Source organism: Dreissena polymorpha, chromosome 9 (genome assembly GCF_020536995.1).
Source record: "Dreissena polymorpha isolate Duluth1 chromosome 9, UMN_Dpol_1.0, whole genome shotgun sequence".
Taxonomy (NCBI): domain Eukaryota; kingdom Metazoa; phylum Mollusca; class Bivalvia; order Myida; family Dreissenidae; genus Dreissena; species Dreissena polymorpha.
This window is the reverse complement of record NC_068363.1, coordinates 36,881,074-36,896,812: the sequence shown is the minus strand read 5'-3', so window position 1 is coordinate 36,896,812 and position 15,739 is coordinate 36,881,074. Positions and strand designations below refer to the sequence as shown.

The following is a 15,739-nucleotide window of genomic DNA, read 5'->3' as shown; positions in this document are numbered from 1 at the left end:
GGGGGGTGGGGTAGGTAGTGCGGGTGAGAGGGGGGTATAATGTAGGGTGTGGCAATTATAAGATGTTAAAAAAAATTGTGGGGGTTGGGGTGGGGGGGAGTGAGAGGGGGGTTATAATGTGAGTGTGGTAATTTATAAGATGTTTATAATAAAAAATTGGGGGGGTGGGGGGGGGTAGGGGGGGTGGGGGGTGAGAGGGGGGGTAAAATGTTGGGTGTGGTAATTTATAAGATGTTTTAAAAAAATGGGGGGTTGGGGGGGGTTAGGGGGGTGGGGGGTTAGGGGGGTGGGGGTTAGGGGGGTGGGGGGTGAGAGGGGGTAATAAAGTGGGGTGGTGTAATTTATTAGATGTTTTAAAAAAAATTGGGGGGGGGTGGGGGTGGTGGGGGGGGTAGGGGGGAAAGGGGGAGTAGGGGGGAGTGAGAGGGGGGTATAATGTGGGGTGTGGTAATTTATTAGATGTTTTAAAAAAATGGGGGGGGGTGGGGGGGATTGAGACGGGGGTATAATGTGGGGTGGGATTATTTATTAGATGTTTAAAAAAAATAAGGGGGAGTTGGGGGGTGGGGGGGTAGGGGGGCGGGGGGGGGGGGGGGGTATTAGGGGGGGGTAGGGGGGGTAGGGGGGTAGGGGGGTGGGGGTTGAGAGGGGGGTTTAATGTGGGATGTGGTTATTTATTAGATGATGTTTAAAAAAAAAATTGGCGGGGTGATATCCTCTATTCATTAAACGTGAAATTTTAACTTATTGCATTTGTTTCCCCTGTATATAAAAAAGATATAATAGTGTATTGCCTTCCCTGTCCTGCTTATATTTATATTAATCAACAAAATTAAACATTAACACAATATTTAATATACAAAATATTAGGGATGGCAACGAATACCGATATTGGTATTCGGATATTCGGTCATCCTTCCGAACGAATATTCGGATATTCGGTCAACATCTGTTAGAAAAAAATTTACTATGTTTACCGTACCATTACTCCATGAATTCTACTTTCGTTTTTACCGGAAGTTCCCCGGAAGTGACTAAATATTGACACAGCATTGCCGTCGCTAATTGTTAAAATTGAATGACGAAAACTGTTTTAAACTTTTAATATTGTAAATCAACAATAGAACGAGAAACATAATATTTACATGACGACAAAACAATTACATAACAAAACAGTTAGATCTATAAATAATTTAAGCTGAACTTAAACGTAGTATTTACATAGCGAACACGTGCTTTAATATTGTACATCAACAATAGGACGAGAAACATAATATTTACATGACGACAAAATAATTACATGACAAAACAGTTAGATCTATAAATAATTTGAACTGAACTTCAACGTATTATTTACATAGCGAACACATGCAAACAAAACACCGTTGCCACATTTAAAAGTCACTCGGATCGGCGTCACTGGGCACATGAACATTGTTCTTATTTAAAAACACGATTGCGTCGACCAGATCACTGGCGAGTCTATTTCTTAGTTTATTGATGAGCAATCCAGTGGTTGAGAATATGCGCTCAGATGGCATAGAAGTTGCAGGTACATATAGAACACTCCTAGCAACATACGCGACTTTCGGAAATTCGCTCTCGTGACGTTTCCACCAGTCAAGAGGTTTAGCGTTTGGCTCCATTTTCACAAGCAAATATCTCTGAAGTTCGTCAGAATTCTCTTGCTCGGTTAGAGGTTGAGTAAATTATTTTCTAAAAGCTTTTTTGATTGGACAACGTGATTATAACCATACGATCTTTTTTGTTTTTCACACCAAGTCGGCACTTCCTTTACTTATTTAATCTTTTATCATGTTAAATGTAATTCGAGTTATTAGATCAAGACGGGTCGGTGTTTTAATTGCCATACGGTCTTATTTGTTTTTTTACACCAAGTCGGTTTTTCCTTTACTCATTTAATCTTTGATAATTTTAAATGTAATTCGAGTCATTGGATCAAGTGCAGGTCGGTGTTTTGATTGCCGATGCGATTTGAACCTATCATAATTTTGACACAAAGTGACTGTCTTTGTTAGGCAATTAGCGGGATTTATGACCGGTATACTGTAATCACCATAGCGACGAATTATCCTGACTAAACATTATGACACGAGGAACAACTTTTTGTACAATGTTTGAAGCAAATTTCACGAATACAAAGTCTTTGAAATTACTCGATTTTTTTTTTGATTTTTTTCTTCCGAATATTCGATTCGGAAAATAAGACCTCGTGTCCGGGACCGAATATTCGGATATTCGGATATTCGTTGACATTCCTACAAAATATACAAAAAAAATAATATTCTGATAATATTTTTACTGATCCACTTTATTTTACTCAAAGGATGATGTTTCATTGGACTGATAATTATAGATTTAGGATTACAGACCAGTTGCTTCAGTTATATCGTTCAGAGTTCGCCCTGTTGGCCGTGTATGCATTCTTGAGTTATCATCCAAAAACCATTTTACTATTTCGGGTCACCGTGACCTTGACCTTTGACCTAGTGACCTCAAAATCAATAGGGGTCATCTGCGAGTCATGATCAATGTATCTATGAAGTTTCATGATCCTAGGCCCAAGCGTTCTTGAGTTATCATCTGACAACCACCTGGTGGACGGACCGACAGACAGACCGACAGACATGAGCAAAGCAATATACCCCCTCTTCTTCGAAGGGGGGCATAAATATAAGTCTCGTTCACATTTCCCCATGGCAGCTTTGTAGATGTGGCTCTGGTCAGTAATCCACCTGTATTTGGAAGTCCAGTCTGCAACCAGTACATTGACCGGTCAATGACCCACCTGTATTTGGAAGTCCAGTCTGCAGCCAGTACACTGACCGATCCAGTTCTTCTGTAGGTCCACAACATCCTTCCAGAGATCTGACCTCACTGTCTCAAGGCCGTCCCACAAAGACTGGAAGAGGCATGACACAGAGGTTAGTTAAAAGGGACCTTTTCACATTTTCGTTAATTGACCAAATTAACCCTTTGCATGCTGGGAAATTTGTCGTCTGCTTAAATGTGGTCTGCTGAATTTCTAAAATTAGCATTTTCTTCGTTCTGTGGCGTCTCATCTGGATCCAAACTGTTTGCAAAGGCCTTTCAAATTCGGTTCCAGCGCTGAAAGGGTTAAAATCAAATTGTTTCAGATTCCCAAATTTTCATTGTACTTATGATATTTATAAGGAAACAGTAATACTGAAGATTTATCATGCTCTATAATATCCACCATAGGCATCTTTTGACAATTTAAAACCCTGAAAATAATAAAATGTTGCGACGCGAAACAATTGAATAATTTGGCAAGTTCTGTTGTTGTTGTTATATTTTGTGACAGCACGAGGATTGCTTATATAAAGTATAAAATACATCATTAATTTTATGAGCATGGATGGCCAAGTGGACTAAGCGTTAGACTTTTACTCCAGGGGTCAATGGTTCGAGCCCAGTTGAGGGTTACATTTTTTCCTTTCTTTAAGCTTATGTTTGTTTCTTACTTGAACTTTTTAGATCCAATGTTTACATTTATCAATATATAGCTTTTAATGACAAACTTTAATACATGTCAAAATCTGTTAAAAGGTCCCTTTTTATTTTAGCTTGATTGCATAGAAAGCCTAAGGCTAATTTGAAACGCTCTCAAGTCCGTTTCCTGGGACTAGAACCAGTACTTGGTGTCTATGGGGAAGATCTAAAGAACGCCCCCACAGTGGAAATAGAACCCATGACCTCCCAATCGCTAGGCGGACACCATATCAGCTACGCCTTGGCGACATAGAGGTTAATTTTACACACAAACTTTTCTCCACCCATGCTTACACACACGGTCGGACACATTATATCATGTCCACGACTATGTTTCCATTATCTTACAAGATGACAAATAACACAAGCAGTCACAGAACTCTGATTTTCTTATTGAAAGCATTCCAAATCAATGCTAACAAAAACAAAATTATCTAGGGCATTTAATGTGAAAATCATCTTTCAACTTGTTTATTTCATTTTAGAGGTCTTCCAAATGCTGAAATCTGCCTTGAAAAGAAACATCATAAAAACTTATTATTATTAGTGACTACTTGTATTATGTTACCCTTTCCCACCCAGACCACAGTTTGCAATCCTTTATAAAAATCAAATTAAATTAAAGACCTTTCTTAATAGATACAAGTTTTAACAGCTTTATTTTCTTAACTCTTTGATGGGCAGTAAACAGCATAGAACCTGGACAAGCGCAGTGTTAATGGCAGGCTGTTCTAGTTCTATGCTGGTTGCATATAGCCGTTTACACTTTGCCGCTGAACAGAAAGGTTTAATACCTTGAGTCGTGTTCTGAGAAAACTGGCCATAATGCATGTGCTTAAAGTGTCATCCCAGATTAGCCTGTGCAGTGTAATGCCTGTGCAGGCTAATTTGGGGTGACACTTTCCGCTTTTATGACATTTTTCGTTTAAATGAAGTCTCTTCTTAGCAGAAATCTAATTTAGGCGGAATGTGTTGTCCCTGATTATCCTGTGCGGACTGCACAGGCTAATCTGGGATGACACTTTACGCACATGCATTTATGCCCAGTTTTCTCAGAACATGACTGCGTATTACCTTGGCATACGCTGTGGTTCTTATATACCACTGGTTGAGGTAGCGCTGCTCCACAATGCTGCCAGAGCGCCAGGATCGCCCAGTGGCATCGATCTGTTCATCTGCTAACACGGTCTTGTCCACTGGGTCCCAGTTCACGCTGGCCTTCAAATAATCAAACAAGAAACTTATGTGGCAAAGTTTCTAACAAACTTTCATGTGAAAACTTTGAGTAGCAAACATGACATTATATATCAATATATTATTACTATGCCAGTGTTTTTGATTGCCTCAATTTTTTTGTCATGTCTGCTACTATGATCACTAATACTAATATAATACTAGGTCGATGTGGTGAAGTGGATATGGTGTCCGCCTAGCTATCAGGTGGTAATTCTGCGAGCGTTCTTCCGATTTCCCCCATAGACATTAAGTACTGGTTCTGGTCCCACCAAACGGACTTGAGACAGTTTCAAATGAGCCGTAGGCTTTCTATGCAATCGAGCTAAAATAAATAGGTTTAAACTAAAATATAATACTAATTTTGCCACCACATGTTTTGCTTAGCGCCAACCGAGGAAAGCCTTTAGTACCTCACTAGGCGTTGTTAGTACCAGAAATGTGTGAGGACAAGTTTCTAATGAACAATCATGTGAAAACTTTGTTCATCAAACTAATAAACAAATATATTAACCCTTTGCATGCTGGAAAATTTGTCATCTGCTAAAATCTTGTCTGCTTATTTTCTAAAATTAGCATTTTCTTTGATATTTTTCAAAGAATACTATAAGAAAAGCAAACAGTTTGGATCCTGATGAGACGCCACGTTTTGTGGCGTCTCATCTGGATCTAAACTGTTTGCAAAGGCCTTCAAAATTCGGTTCCAGCCCTGTAAGAGTTCAAACCCTGTGTAGCTAACTGGGCAATGAACGATTATCCAAGAAACTTATGTAACAAATACACCAATGATTTATTGTATATTGGCAAAACTTATGCACACAACTTTTTTATATGAAACTTGAGGGCAAAAAAATGCTATTAATCTTGTTATATGTGAATTTGGATCATCAGACAGATATCAACCTTCATTTTTTAGATTTTTTGAAATTAACGGTTAACTATTTACTTCATTTTCGAAACTTATTTAAGTAATATAATGTCAAAACTCTAAGTCTAATCTCACTTATCCATTACCTTTTTATTAACAGTATTGGTAATTTTGTAATAATTATGACTGTATTTAGAAACAAATGTGCCAAATGATTTTAAAATCTCACAATGAATGACATAGTTATGGCCAGGACAAGCTCATTTATGGCCATTTTTGACCTTTGAACTCAAAGTGTGACCTTGACCTTGGAGATATCGACGTAATTATTTCGCGCGACACACCGTCCAATGATGGTGAACAAATGTGCCAAATGATTTTAAAATCTGACGATGAACGACATAGTTATGGCTCGGACAAGCTCATTTATGGCCATTTTTGACCTTTGAACTCAAAGTGTGACCTTGACCTTGGAGATATCGACGTAATTATTTCGCGCGACACGCCGTCCAATGATGGTGAACAAATGTGCCAAATGATTTTAAAATCTGACAATGAACGACATAGTTATGGCCCGGACAAGCTTATTCCGCCAGCCCGCCAGCCAGCCAGCCCGCCAGCCAGCCAGCCAGCCAGCCCGCCCGCATTTGCCAATCTAATAACCAGTTTTTTCCTTCGGAAAACCTGGTTAAAAATAAGTTTTGCTCAGTCCACCAAATTTGTAAGTTATTGTGCCATAAGGTCGAACAGTTTAAAGTATATTGATTCAATTAAGTGTTCATAACGAACAGTTTAAAGTATATTGATTCAATTAAGTGTTCATAAATACATTTTTACAGGCAAACAATAAAATAGTTTTTATTTATTTATTAATAAAAACCTACAAACTGATGTCATTTTGGCCCAGTCTTATTAGCAGGCTTTCCATTAACTTCAACATGAATTTGTGGAAAAGCTCTTTAGTATTCTTAAATTCAAAATAATATTGGCCCACCTTTTTTTGGTACACCAGTCCAGCCTCATACATTTTAAGGAAGATGTACTGTGTCCACCTGTAGTAGGACGGGTCACATGTTGTCAGCTCCTGCAAGAAAGGTCACCAGGTGACAATGAGCTTCATTCTGGGAAAAAAGCGCTAAACCCTTTACCACTTAGATACAAATGTAACCCTTTACCACTTAGATACGAATGTAACCATTTACCACTTAGATATGAATTTAACCCTTTACCACTTAGATACGAATGTAACCCTTTACCACTAAGATATGAATTTAACCCTTTACCACTTAGATACGAATTTGACCCTTTACCACTTAGATACTAATTTAACCCTTTACCACTTAGATATGAATTTAACCCTTTACCACTTAGATACGAATTTAACCCATTACCACTTAGATACGTATTTAACCCTTTACCACTTAGATGAGAATTTAACCCTTTACCACTTAGATACGAATTTAACCCTTTACCACTTGGATAGGAATTTAACCCTTTACCACTTAGATACGAATATAACCCTTTACCACTTAGATACAAATTTAACCCTTTACCACTTATATACGTATTTAACCCTTAACCACTTAGATACGAATTCAACCCTTTACCACTTAGATACGAATTTAACCCTTTACCACTTAGATACGAATTTAACCCTTTACCACTTAGATACGAATTTAACCCATTACCACTTAGATACGTATTTAACCCTTTACCACTTAGATACAAATTTAACCCTTTACCACTTAGATACGAATTTAACCCTTTACCACTTAGATACGAATTTAACCCTTTACCACTTAGATACAAATATAACCCTTACCACTTAGATAAGTATTTAACCCTTTACCACTTAGATACGTATTTAACCCTTTACCACTTGATACAAATTTATCACATTACCACTTAGATACGAATTTAACCCATTACCACTTACATGTAGATATAACGTATTTTGACGCATTTGTAGAAAGTTAAATTAATTTTAGACCTTTCTTATTAGACTCAAGTTTTAAAGGCTATATTTCCAATCCTAAGATAATGATGAGCAGCAAACAGCATAAAACATGAACAGACTCCCAGGCTGTTCTGGTTTTATGCTGGTTACAAAAGCCCTTTTCACTTTGCTTCTTATGGGGGAAAGTGTTAATGTATGTGCAAAAAGCGTCTTCCCAGATCAGCCTGTGCAGTCCAAACCCGCCAATCCATGACGACACTTTCAGATTTTATTTTATTTTTAATTTAAGGAAGTCGCTTCAAAACAAAAGTGCAGCATTAACAGAACATGTCTTCCATGATTAGCCTCGTTTGACTGCATAGGCTCAGCTGGTAAAACATTTTAAGCACATGCATTAAGCCCAGTTTACCCACATAGATGTACATATTCATAATTATTAGAACCAAATTTCTTGAAAAAACAAAAGCTGTGTTTGTGAAACACAATGCCCCCACCCATATATTTGACCCTTGACCTTTGACCTTGAAGGCAGTCCTTGACCTTTCACCACTCAAAATGTGCAGCTCCATGAGAAACACACGCATGCCAAATATCAAGTTGCTTTCTTCAATATTTGACCTTGACCTTTTACCTTGAAGGATGACCTTGACCTTTCACCACTCAAAATGTGCAGCTCCATGAGATACACACGCATGCCAAATATCAAGTTGCTATCTTCAATTTGGCAAATAAAGTTATGGCCAAGGTTGAAGTTTTGGGACAGACACACGCATACAATGACAGACAGACACACACATACAATAACAGACAGACAGGCCAAAAACATTATACCTCCGATCATTCGATCTGGGGCATACAAATCTTTGGTCTGTTGTGACAGGATAAACTGAGTACACTTTTTTTTTATTGCAATTAATTGTGCCCATATTTCATACTATGAATAAAACAAGCTTTAAATGAAAATTATGTGTGATATAAACAACATAAACACAACTAGTATTTTTAACCATCAACTTTAAAATAGAAATGCAAAATTATTTATTTAAATGTGCATAGAACATTATGTTTTTTAAAAAAATGACAACATTTTCCGTAACACATTGATTTGTGGATTTCTTATCTGGGTAAAAAAAATTATTGGTCCTTTCCCAATATCTTGGCAAAAAAACTTATTGGTGCTTTCCCAATGATTTTGTAACACATGTCCGTGCTAAATTGTGGTAGGGGAATAGAGTCCCTTACAGAAGGTGGACCCTGTGTTTTAAATGCAGTTAACCGTTTACCACTTAGATACAAACCCTTTACCACTTAAATACGTATTTTGACTCACTTGACATCCTTTAGAAAGTTAAAATTCATTTTAAGACCTTTTTTTACTAGATTCAAGTTTTAAAGGCTTCATTTCCAACCCTTAGATACTGATAAGCAGCAAACAGCATAAAACCTGAACAAACTGCGAGATACTTGCAGGCTGCTTGTTTTATGCTGTATGCATATAGCCATTTTCACTTTGCTTCTGAGTGGAGAAGGTTTAAACTCATTGATTGCTGTAAAGTGATAGTAAACAAATTTGCAAGACTCAGCAATTTTTGTTTTCTATTCAGAAAAGTACCCGTACCGGTCCAATTGGGAAAAATTGAGTCGTGAAATCCTCAAAATTGGGAAATATTGAGTTGTGAAAACCGTGAAATTGGGAAAAATGCGTTGTGAAATCTTCAAATTGGGGAAATTTGTGTATTTGATTTTTTGCTAACAAATACCTTAATATTGAGAATAACTGATGTCAAGTTGTTAATATTATATTTAGCAAGGTTCTAGCCATAGAGCTGCATAAGTAAATTAATTAAAGTTCATTAAAAATAAAAATAAACCTTCATTTTGGAAATATGTAATTCTTCCCAGATTCAAAGAAGGAAAAAAATCGCTGAGACTGAATAACTATTGAAGAGTGTTGGCAGGGACTAAGCCAATCTCAATGTCTCCATGTTTCGACTGATAATACATATCCATATGGATTTAGGGATAGGAAAGATTGCATTCATTGATAACCCTAATTTAAGAAATGAATTTTCTCAAAAGCTATACAAATAGCAAAATTATATAAATAGCAGAAATACTATACCCTGTCCCAATCAAAATTGCAGCACAAATTCTCCAGCTGTTGCTTCATGGTCTCAATGTTGCTGGAACAGAATAAATGGCATTATTGTGGTATGCATGTACACATAAATGCAAAGGTATTTCAATGTTGCTGGAACAGAATAAATGGCATTATTCTATATCCAACAAGCCATGCCCCCTGACAAAGCAGCACAATTGGAAAGAATATTTCAAGCATGACAAGGATAGTTGTATCAATTTAAAGATATTATTTAATTAATAAGTTGATATGTTAATGCTTTATTTTACATGACAAGTTCATTATTTAAAGCTGGATTGGAATCCTAACTTGGCATTCTACAGTTTTAAATACTCCTTGTATACCCATGCTATCTAGTTAACTTAAACCGACTATTATCTTTGCTTTATTGATTAAAAATATGTCCAAATAAACTAACCGCAAACTCAGGTGTATTCAAATGGTTTTATCTTGCAATACATTTCATATGACATATAAGATAGTTACTTTGCCTACTTATAACCTTAAAATAAAATTGAGTTTTATCTTTGATAGTGGTACGGTTAGGCGCTGCTTTTTATTGGACTATGGACCGGAGCTAGATGGGCGTTATTTCTGCATCTTTTTAATATAGCCTACCGGCAGTAAGAGATACTAAACAATATTAATTAAATTTAACTTTAAGAGATTTAAAGCTGCTTTGTTTACAAAACTCATTCAGTAAAATGGCAACCTTTTTACAATCCACCATTGACAAAGGATCTGACATTCTCCAAGATTTCTTATGTTCGACATGTGAAGACAAGAAACTGGATAAAATGGCTGATTTCTACTGTGAAACTTGTGTTAAATTTTATTGCGGAAAATGTATTGGCATGCACAGCCAGTTGTTTATAAAACATGCCCCCTATGGAAGGGGAGATTTGAAGAAATGGCCAGTGGCAAAGCAGGTGGAAGATTTTCTATTGAAATGCGATGTCCATAAAGATAAAAACCTTGAATTGTTTTGTGATAATCACATTGAGCTGTGTTGCACAAACTGTGCAATTCTTAATCACAGGTAAATTTTAACTATACTTAAATTAAGAACAGGTTAAGAAACAAATGTAGGGTTTTCAAACGTCTTTTCTAGGAAGTCAAATTATTACGGAAATATGAAATAAATTTCATGATATCAACATAATATTTTTTATTTCAATAAACAATTTATTTGTTCATGTACAATAATTCAAACAAGAGCTGTCTCCATCGGGGGACATATGCCCCCGAAAAACGCTTGTTCGAAAGCTTAACGCAGATTTGGAAACCTAAACGCGGACCCAAATATCAAGTTGAAGGTCAAAGGGGTCGAAATTTGTGTGCGTATGGAAAGGCCTTGTCTATATACACATGCATACATGTACCAAATATGCAGGTTACATCTGAAGCAACATAGAAGTTTTGAGCATTTTTCGAGCAGAAACACAATTTTTTTTATGATTCAAGGGCCGTAACTCATTAGTGCCTGTGTAAATTTGGCTGATTATCAAACTTAGATTTTATTATCTTACACATTTTTATGAAGTTTGGTGAAGAGCTGATGACAATTGCTTGAGTTATTGAGCGGAAACAAGAAACAAACTAAATTTTTCCATGAATCAAGGGCCCTAACTCAGGAGTGTCTTGGTCAATTTTGCTGATTATTGAACTTGACCTAAATCTCATGACCTTACACATTTTCATGAAGTGTGGCGAAGATCCTATGACATTTGCTCGAGTTATTGAGTGGAAATGAGAAAAAACACAATTTTTCGATGATTCAAGGGCCGTAACTCAGAAGAGTTTGGGTCAATTTGGCCGAGTATTGAACTTGACCTAGATATTATTGCCTTACACATTTTCATGCAGTTTGGTGAAGATCCTATGAAATTTGCTAAAATTATTGAGCGAAAATGAGAAAAAAAAAAATATTACGATGATTCAAGGGCTGTAACTCAGCAGTGTCTGGGTCGATTTGGCTGATTATCGCACTTGACCTAGTATTTATTGCCTTACACATGTCCATGAAGTTTGATGAAGATCTGATGATAATTGCTATAATTATTGAGCGGAAACGCGAAAAAAACAAATTTTACGATGATTCAAGGGCTGTTACTCAAGAGTGTCTGGGTGAATTCAGCCGATTATTAAACTTGACCTAGATATTATTGACTTACACATTTTCATGAAGTTTGGTGAAGATCCTATGAAATTTGATAGAGTTATTGAGAGGAAACGAGAAAAAACCACAATTTTACGATTATTCAAGGGCCGTAACTCAAGAGTGTCTGGGTCAATTTGGACGATAATCGAACTTGACCTAGATGTTATTGCTTTACACATTTTCATTGATTGACTTATTGAGCAGAAACTAATCCGGACAGAGAGACTAACTGACTAACTAACTGACTAACAGACGGTGCGATTTTAATATGCCCCCCAAACCTATGTTCTGGGGGCATAAAAATATAAAAAGACAGCAGTTTTAAGCTATCTTTGTAATTGGGTCACTGATTTCAAATCCAATAAAATATCTATTGAAATTAATATGTAGGTTTTAGATTAAAATAAATGAATACTAAGTCTTATGTTAATACCATGTTGACCTAAAGCTGAATTCTAGTATATGAACTATTTCATTCTGATTTTACCAAAGTATTTTAGATTCCCATTACACAATCTTTTAAAATTATTTAGTATTGTATACAGGTGTAAGTTTTTTTTTCAATTTTCTTTCAGACACTGCCAAAAGATAACTCTTATATCCGACATCGTAAAAAGCCAGTCGACAGACCTTCAACAACTTTCAGTTTCTATCCAAACTATTCTAAAAGAGTTGAAGAAACTTCAAGACAACCAAGAGGCTAGCATTCAGTATGTGCAAAGTTCATATGATGAACAGTTACACAAGATAGAGAACACTCGCAAAGAAATAAATGCAGCCCTAGACACTATTGAACAGAAGACACGAAAGGAAATGTTAGATACTCTAACCAAACTGCAGGCCTCTACCAAAAGTGAAGCTGATAAATGCATCAGGCTTAGGGATGAATTAAAACAACTTCGAGACGCTAAACAGGACATAAGTGATAAAAGCAAGCAGGAGTTATCCTTTATTGCCACCAGAAAATGCGAGGAAATAATAAAACAATCTAAAACTTTTTTGAATAGCACTCTTCAGGATAAATTCTATATATCATTCCAGCCTAACAGTGAAATTGTACAGTACTTGTCAACACTGTTAGGTCTTGGGAAGATTGAACGAATGATGGTACAAGATAATCCAAACAAGGTTATCACTGTGCAGGGCAAGTCTGAACACAATGTGAAAGTATCAAGTGATTCATATGAATGTCATATCACAGCCATCCTTGTTCTCCCAGCCAAACAGATCCTGGTTGCAGACTCTAATAATAAAAAAGTCAAGCTTCTTGACCAGCAGTACCAGGTGGTGAGTCACTGTAGTGTGACTGGCTATCCACTGACCCTGTGTGATACCACACCCAGTGAAGTGGCTGTTACTATGAATGACCGGAACATACATGAGGTCCAGTTCATCACAGTCAACAACAGACAGCTGGTAATAGGAAGAAAGCTTCAGTTTAAACATGCATGTGTTGGTATTGCCTTCCACCAGGGAGACATGTATATTACTGCTTGTACTGCGCTGTACAAGTATAAACTGAATGGGAAACTTGTCAGCAAGATGTACGAGGATACATCAGACTGGAATACAGGTAAGAATAATTGTTAATGAATAATTATATGTGATTTGTTTAATAAATACATTTAAAATGTTCCGTCAGTGTATTATTTCAACCGAAGTTAAGAAAATAATTAATGTTTCGTATCGTTGATTAAGACATTCCCAGAATGCCATGTCTAAAAATATTGTGAAATAATTAAATTTTGTATACATAAAATTTAATGGATTGGTAAAATCGGGCATATTTAGTAGATCTTTTAATTGTTTGTTGCTTTTTATAATATCTGATTTAAGAATTTGACCTAAAATGTTGTTGAACATTTGATTGTGTGGTTCAATAACTGTTTGTAACCTGTTTTTTTTTGTTTTGTTTTTTAATATTTAGTAAATGAGCATGACTTAATAAGTTCAGCAACTGTCTTTCATAACTGATGAAGGACATGGATCCAATATCAACCATATGCATGTAGTTATTCTTTTGAATGATGATCATGTAAAATATTCCATTTTGTGTCAATACCATTATAACCAAGATTGTATGTATGGGTAATGTTAATGAGTTATACCACCTTACATATTCCTGTTCATATTAAAGCGTAATTATTTTTTCTACTTTGTTTGTAAAGACTTTAATTATTCTAACACCAGTCACTCACAAACATTTAGAGAACACAATACACAGGAACAGAATTTCCTGCCACACATAAATATTTATTATTAGTGGATTTTATACATATCTTAATAATTTGTTGTCTCTGGTATTTTTAACAAGACATTATTTATACAGTTTCAATAAGATTTATTATTAACTACTATACATGTTATTCAATATGTTGAGGGTACTCTGTTTTACAGTACACAATTGTGCTGTGAGTCCCACAGGGGACAAGTTGTACATCATTAATAAATCCCAGCACAAGCTCCTCACTCTGGCCAGGGATGGTTCAGTCCTGGCCACATTCACTGACCATGCACTACAAGACCCATATTGTCTTCATGTGACACCTGCAGGCCAAGTGCTGGTCAGTGGACTTGGGTCCAACACTATCCTACAAGTAGATAGTGAGGGCAAGAGAAAACTGGCTACTCTTTGTACAAAGGAGGATGGAGTGGTGGAACCAATATCAGTCTGCTACAACAGACACACTGCCTCCATCATTGTGGGATTAAGCTGCAAGAGTAGAATCATCGTGTTCAAAGTGGGATAGTGTAATTTAACATGTATCTTGATTGATGATTCAGAGGATTTAAATTGCCATGTGATTGTGTTGTTGTGTGTAAAAACATTTTGTTATGATAATAAAGACTTTTTAGTGTTTTTGCAGGTGCATTTATTTTGTAAACAAATAATGTCATAAGTTCAAAGAATTTTCTGTGAACATTAGAATTGATATAGGGTGTATTACTGGTATAGTGTTACATCTATAACAATTGTTTTTGTTTTTGTCATTGACTTTACAAGTCAACATAAACTGCTGGTGAAAATACAGGAACAGTTTTAGATCAGAATATAATGTCTGTCATTTTTACATAACATCAACATGACACTGTAACTATATTTATCATACCGCTGCATTGATATCTGACTGATATAACACTGCATGATGTATTTTTTATATCAGTTCAACAGGAATTTTCTTATATCAGTCGATGATAGGAGATAGGTCATATTACTCGGAATCAACTACAAAGTAATATTTTTTTAGTAAAATTGATTCAGATTCAACAAAACAAACAATTTGATACCAAGATGTGTTATATTTTTAACACAAAAATGCTACACAAACAGCAAAAACATATTTTGCAAATATAAAGCACAAGACCTCATAACGTCATTATTAACATGTCAAACAACAAAAATCATATTCTTTCCCGCTTAAAATGCAGCTTTTTAGCGATTTTTTCATTATTTCTCTATACTCGGGACATAGAGGTATGATAAACAGAAAAACAGGTTACTGCCTGATGTTTTTGTAATATATCAGGATTGGCTGAAATAAAACTAGAGCTTTATCACAGACGTGACGAATACCCCCACATGCCGCATTGACACATAGTATTTTGCATGTCGTCTTCACAAAAAACAGCGGACACCATGCTCAATTTTTATAACGCACTAAGGAACCCCTTGACCTACTTTTTGACCCAGAAAGGCCCATGTTCTCACTTGGCCTTAAGATCATCTCCATAAAACTTCTAACCAAGTTTGGTAAAGATCGGATGTAAACTACTTGAATTAGAGAGCGGACACCATGCTGAATGCTAAAAAACGCACTAAGTGACCCCGTGACCTAGTTTTAGACC

The 15,739-nt window shown here is 36.2% G+C and overlaps 2 protein-coding genes across 10 annotated transcripts in view; one reads left to right on the top strand and one right to left on the bottom strand.

Annotated features, from left to right (window-relative positions):
• The window catches only part of LOC127844725 (leucine--tRNA ligase, mitochondrial-like), a 77,348-nt gene that overhangs the window by 39,918 nt on the left and 21,691 nt on the right, over positions 1-15,739 (bottom strand). For 6 of the 9 annotated variants that reach the window (XM_052375158.1, XM_052375159.1, XM_052375157.1 and 3 more), the window contains 4 exons: positions 9,715-9,775; positions 6,630-6,719; positions 4,609-4,752; positions 2,810-2,923 (listed from right to left, as the gene is read on the bottom strand). In XM_052375158.1, the coding sequence (XP_052231118.1) occupies positions 2,810-2,923; positions 4,609-4,752; positions 6,630-6,719; positions 9,715-9,775 (409 nt within the window). Of the gene's footprint in view, positions 1-2,809; positions 2,924-4,608; positions 4,756-6,629; positions 6,720-9,714; positions 9,776-14,295; positions 14,349-15,739 lie in introns of those variants that run through there. The other 3 variants (XM_052375165.1, XM_052375164.1, XM_052375162.1) reach the window with 2 other exon arrangements.
• Positions 10,141-14,753, top strand: LOC127844733 (protein PML-like). The gene is made up of 2 exons (XM_052375183.1): positions 10,141-10,771; positions 12,469-14,753. Exons 1-2 carry the CDS (start codon positions 10,437-10,439, stop codon positions 13,481-13,483), a joined length of 1,350 nt encoding a protein of 449 aa, XP_052231143.1. The 5' UTR covers positions 10,141-10,436; the 3' UTR covers positions 13,484-14,753.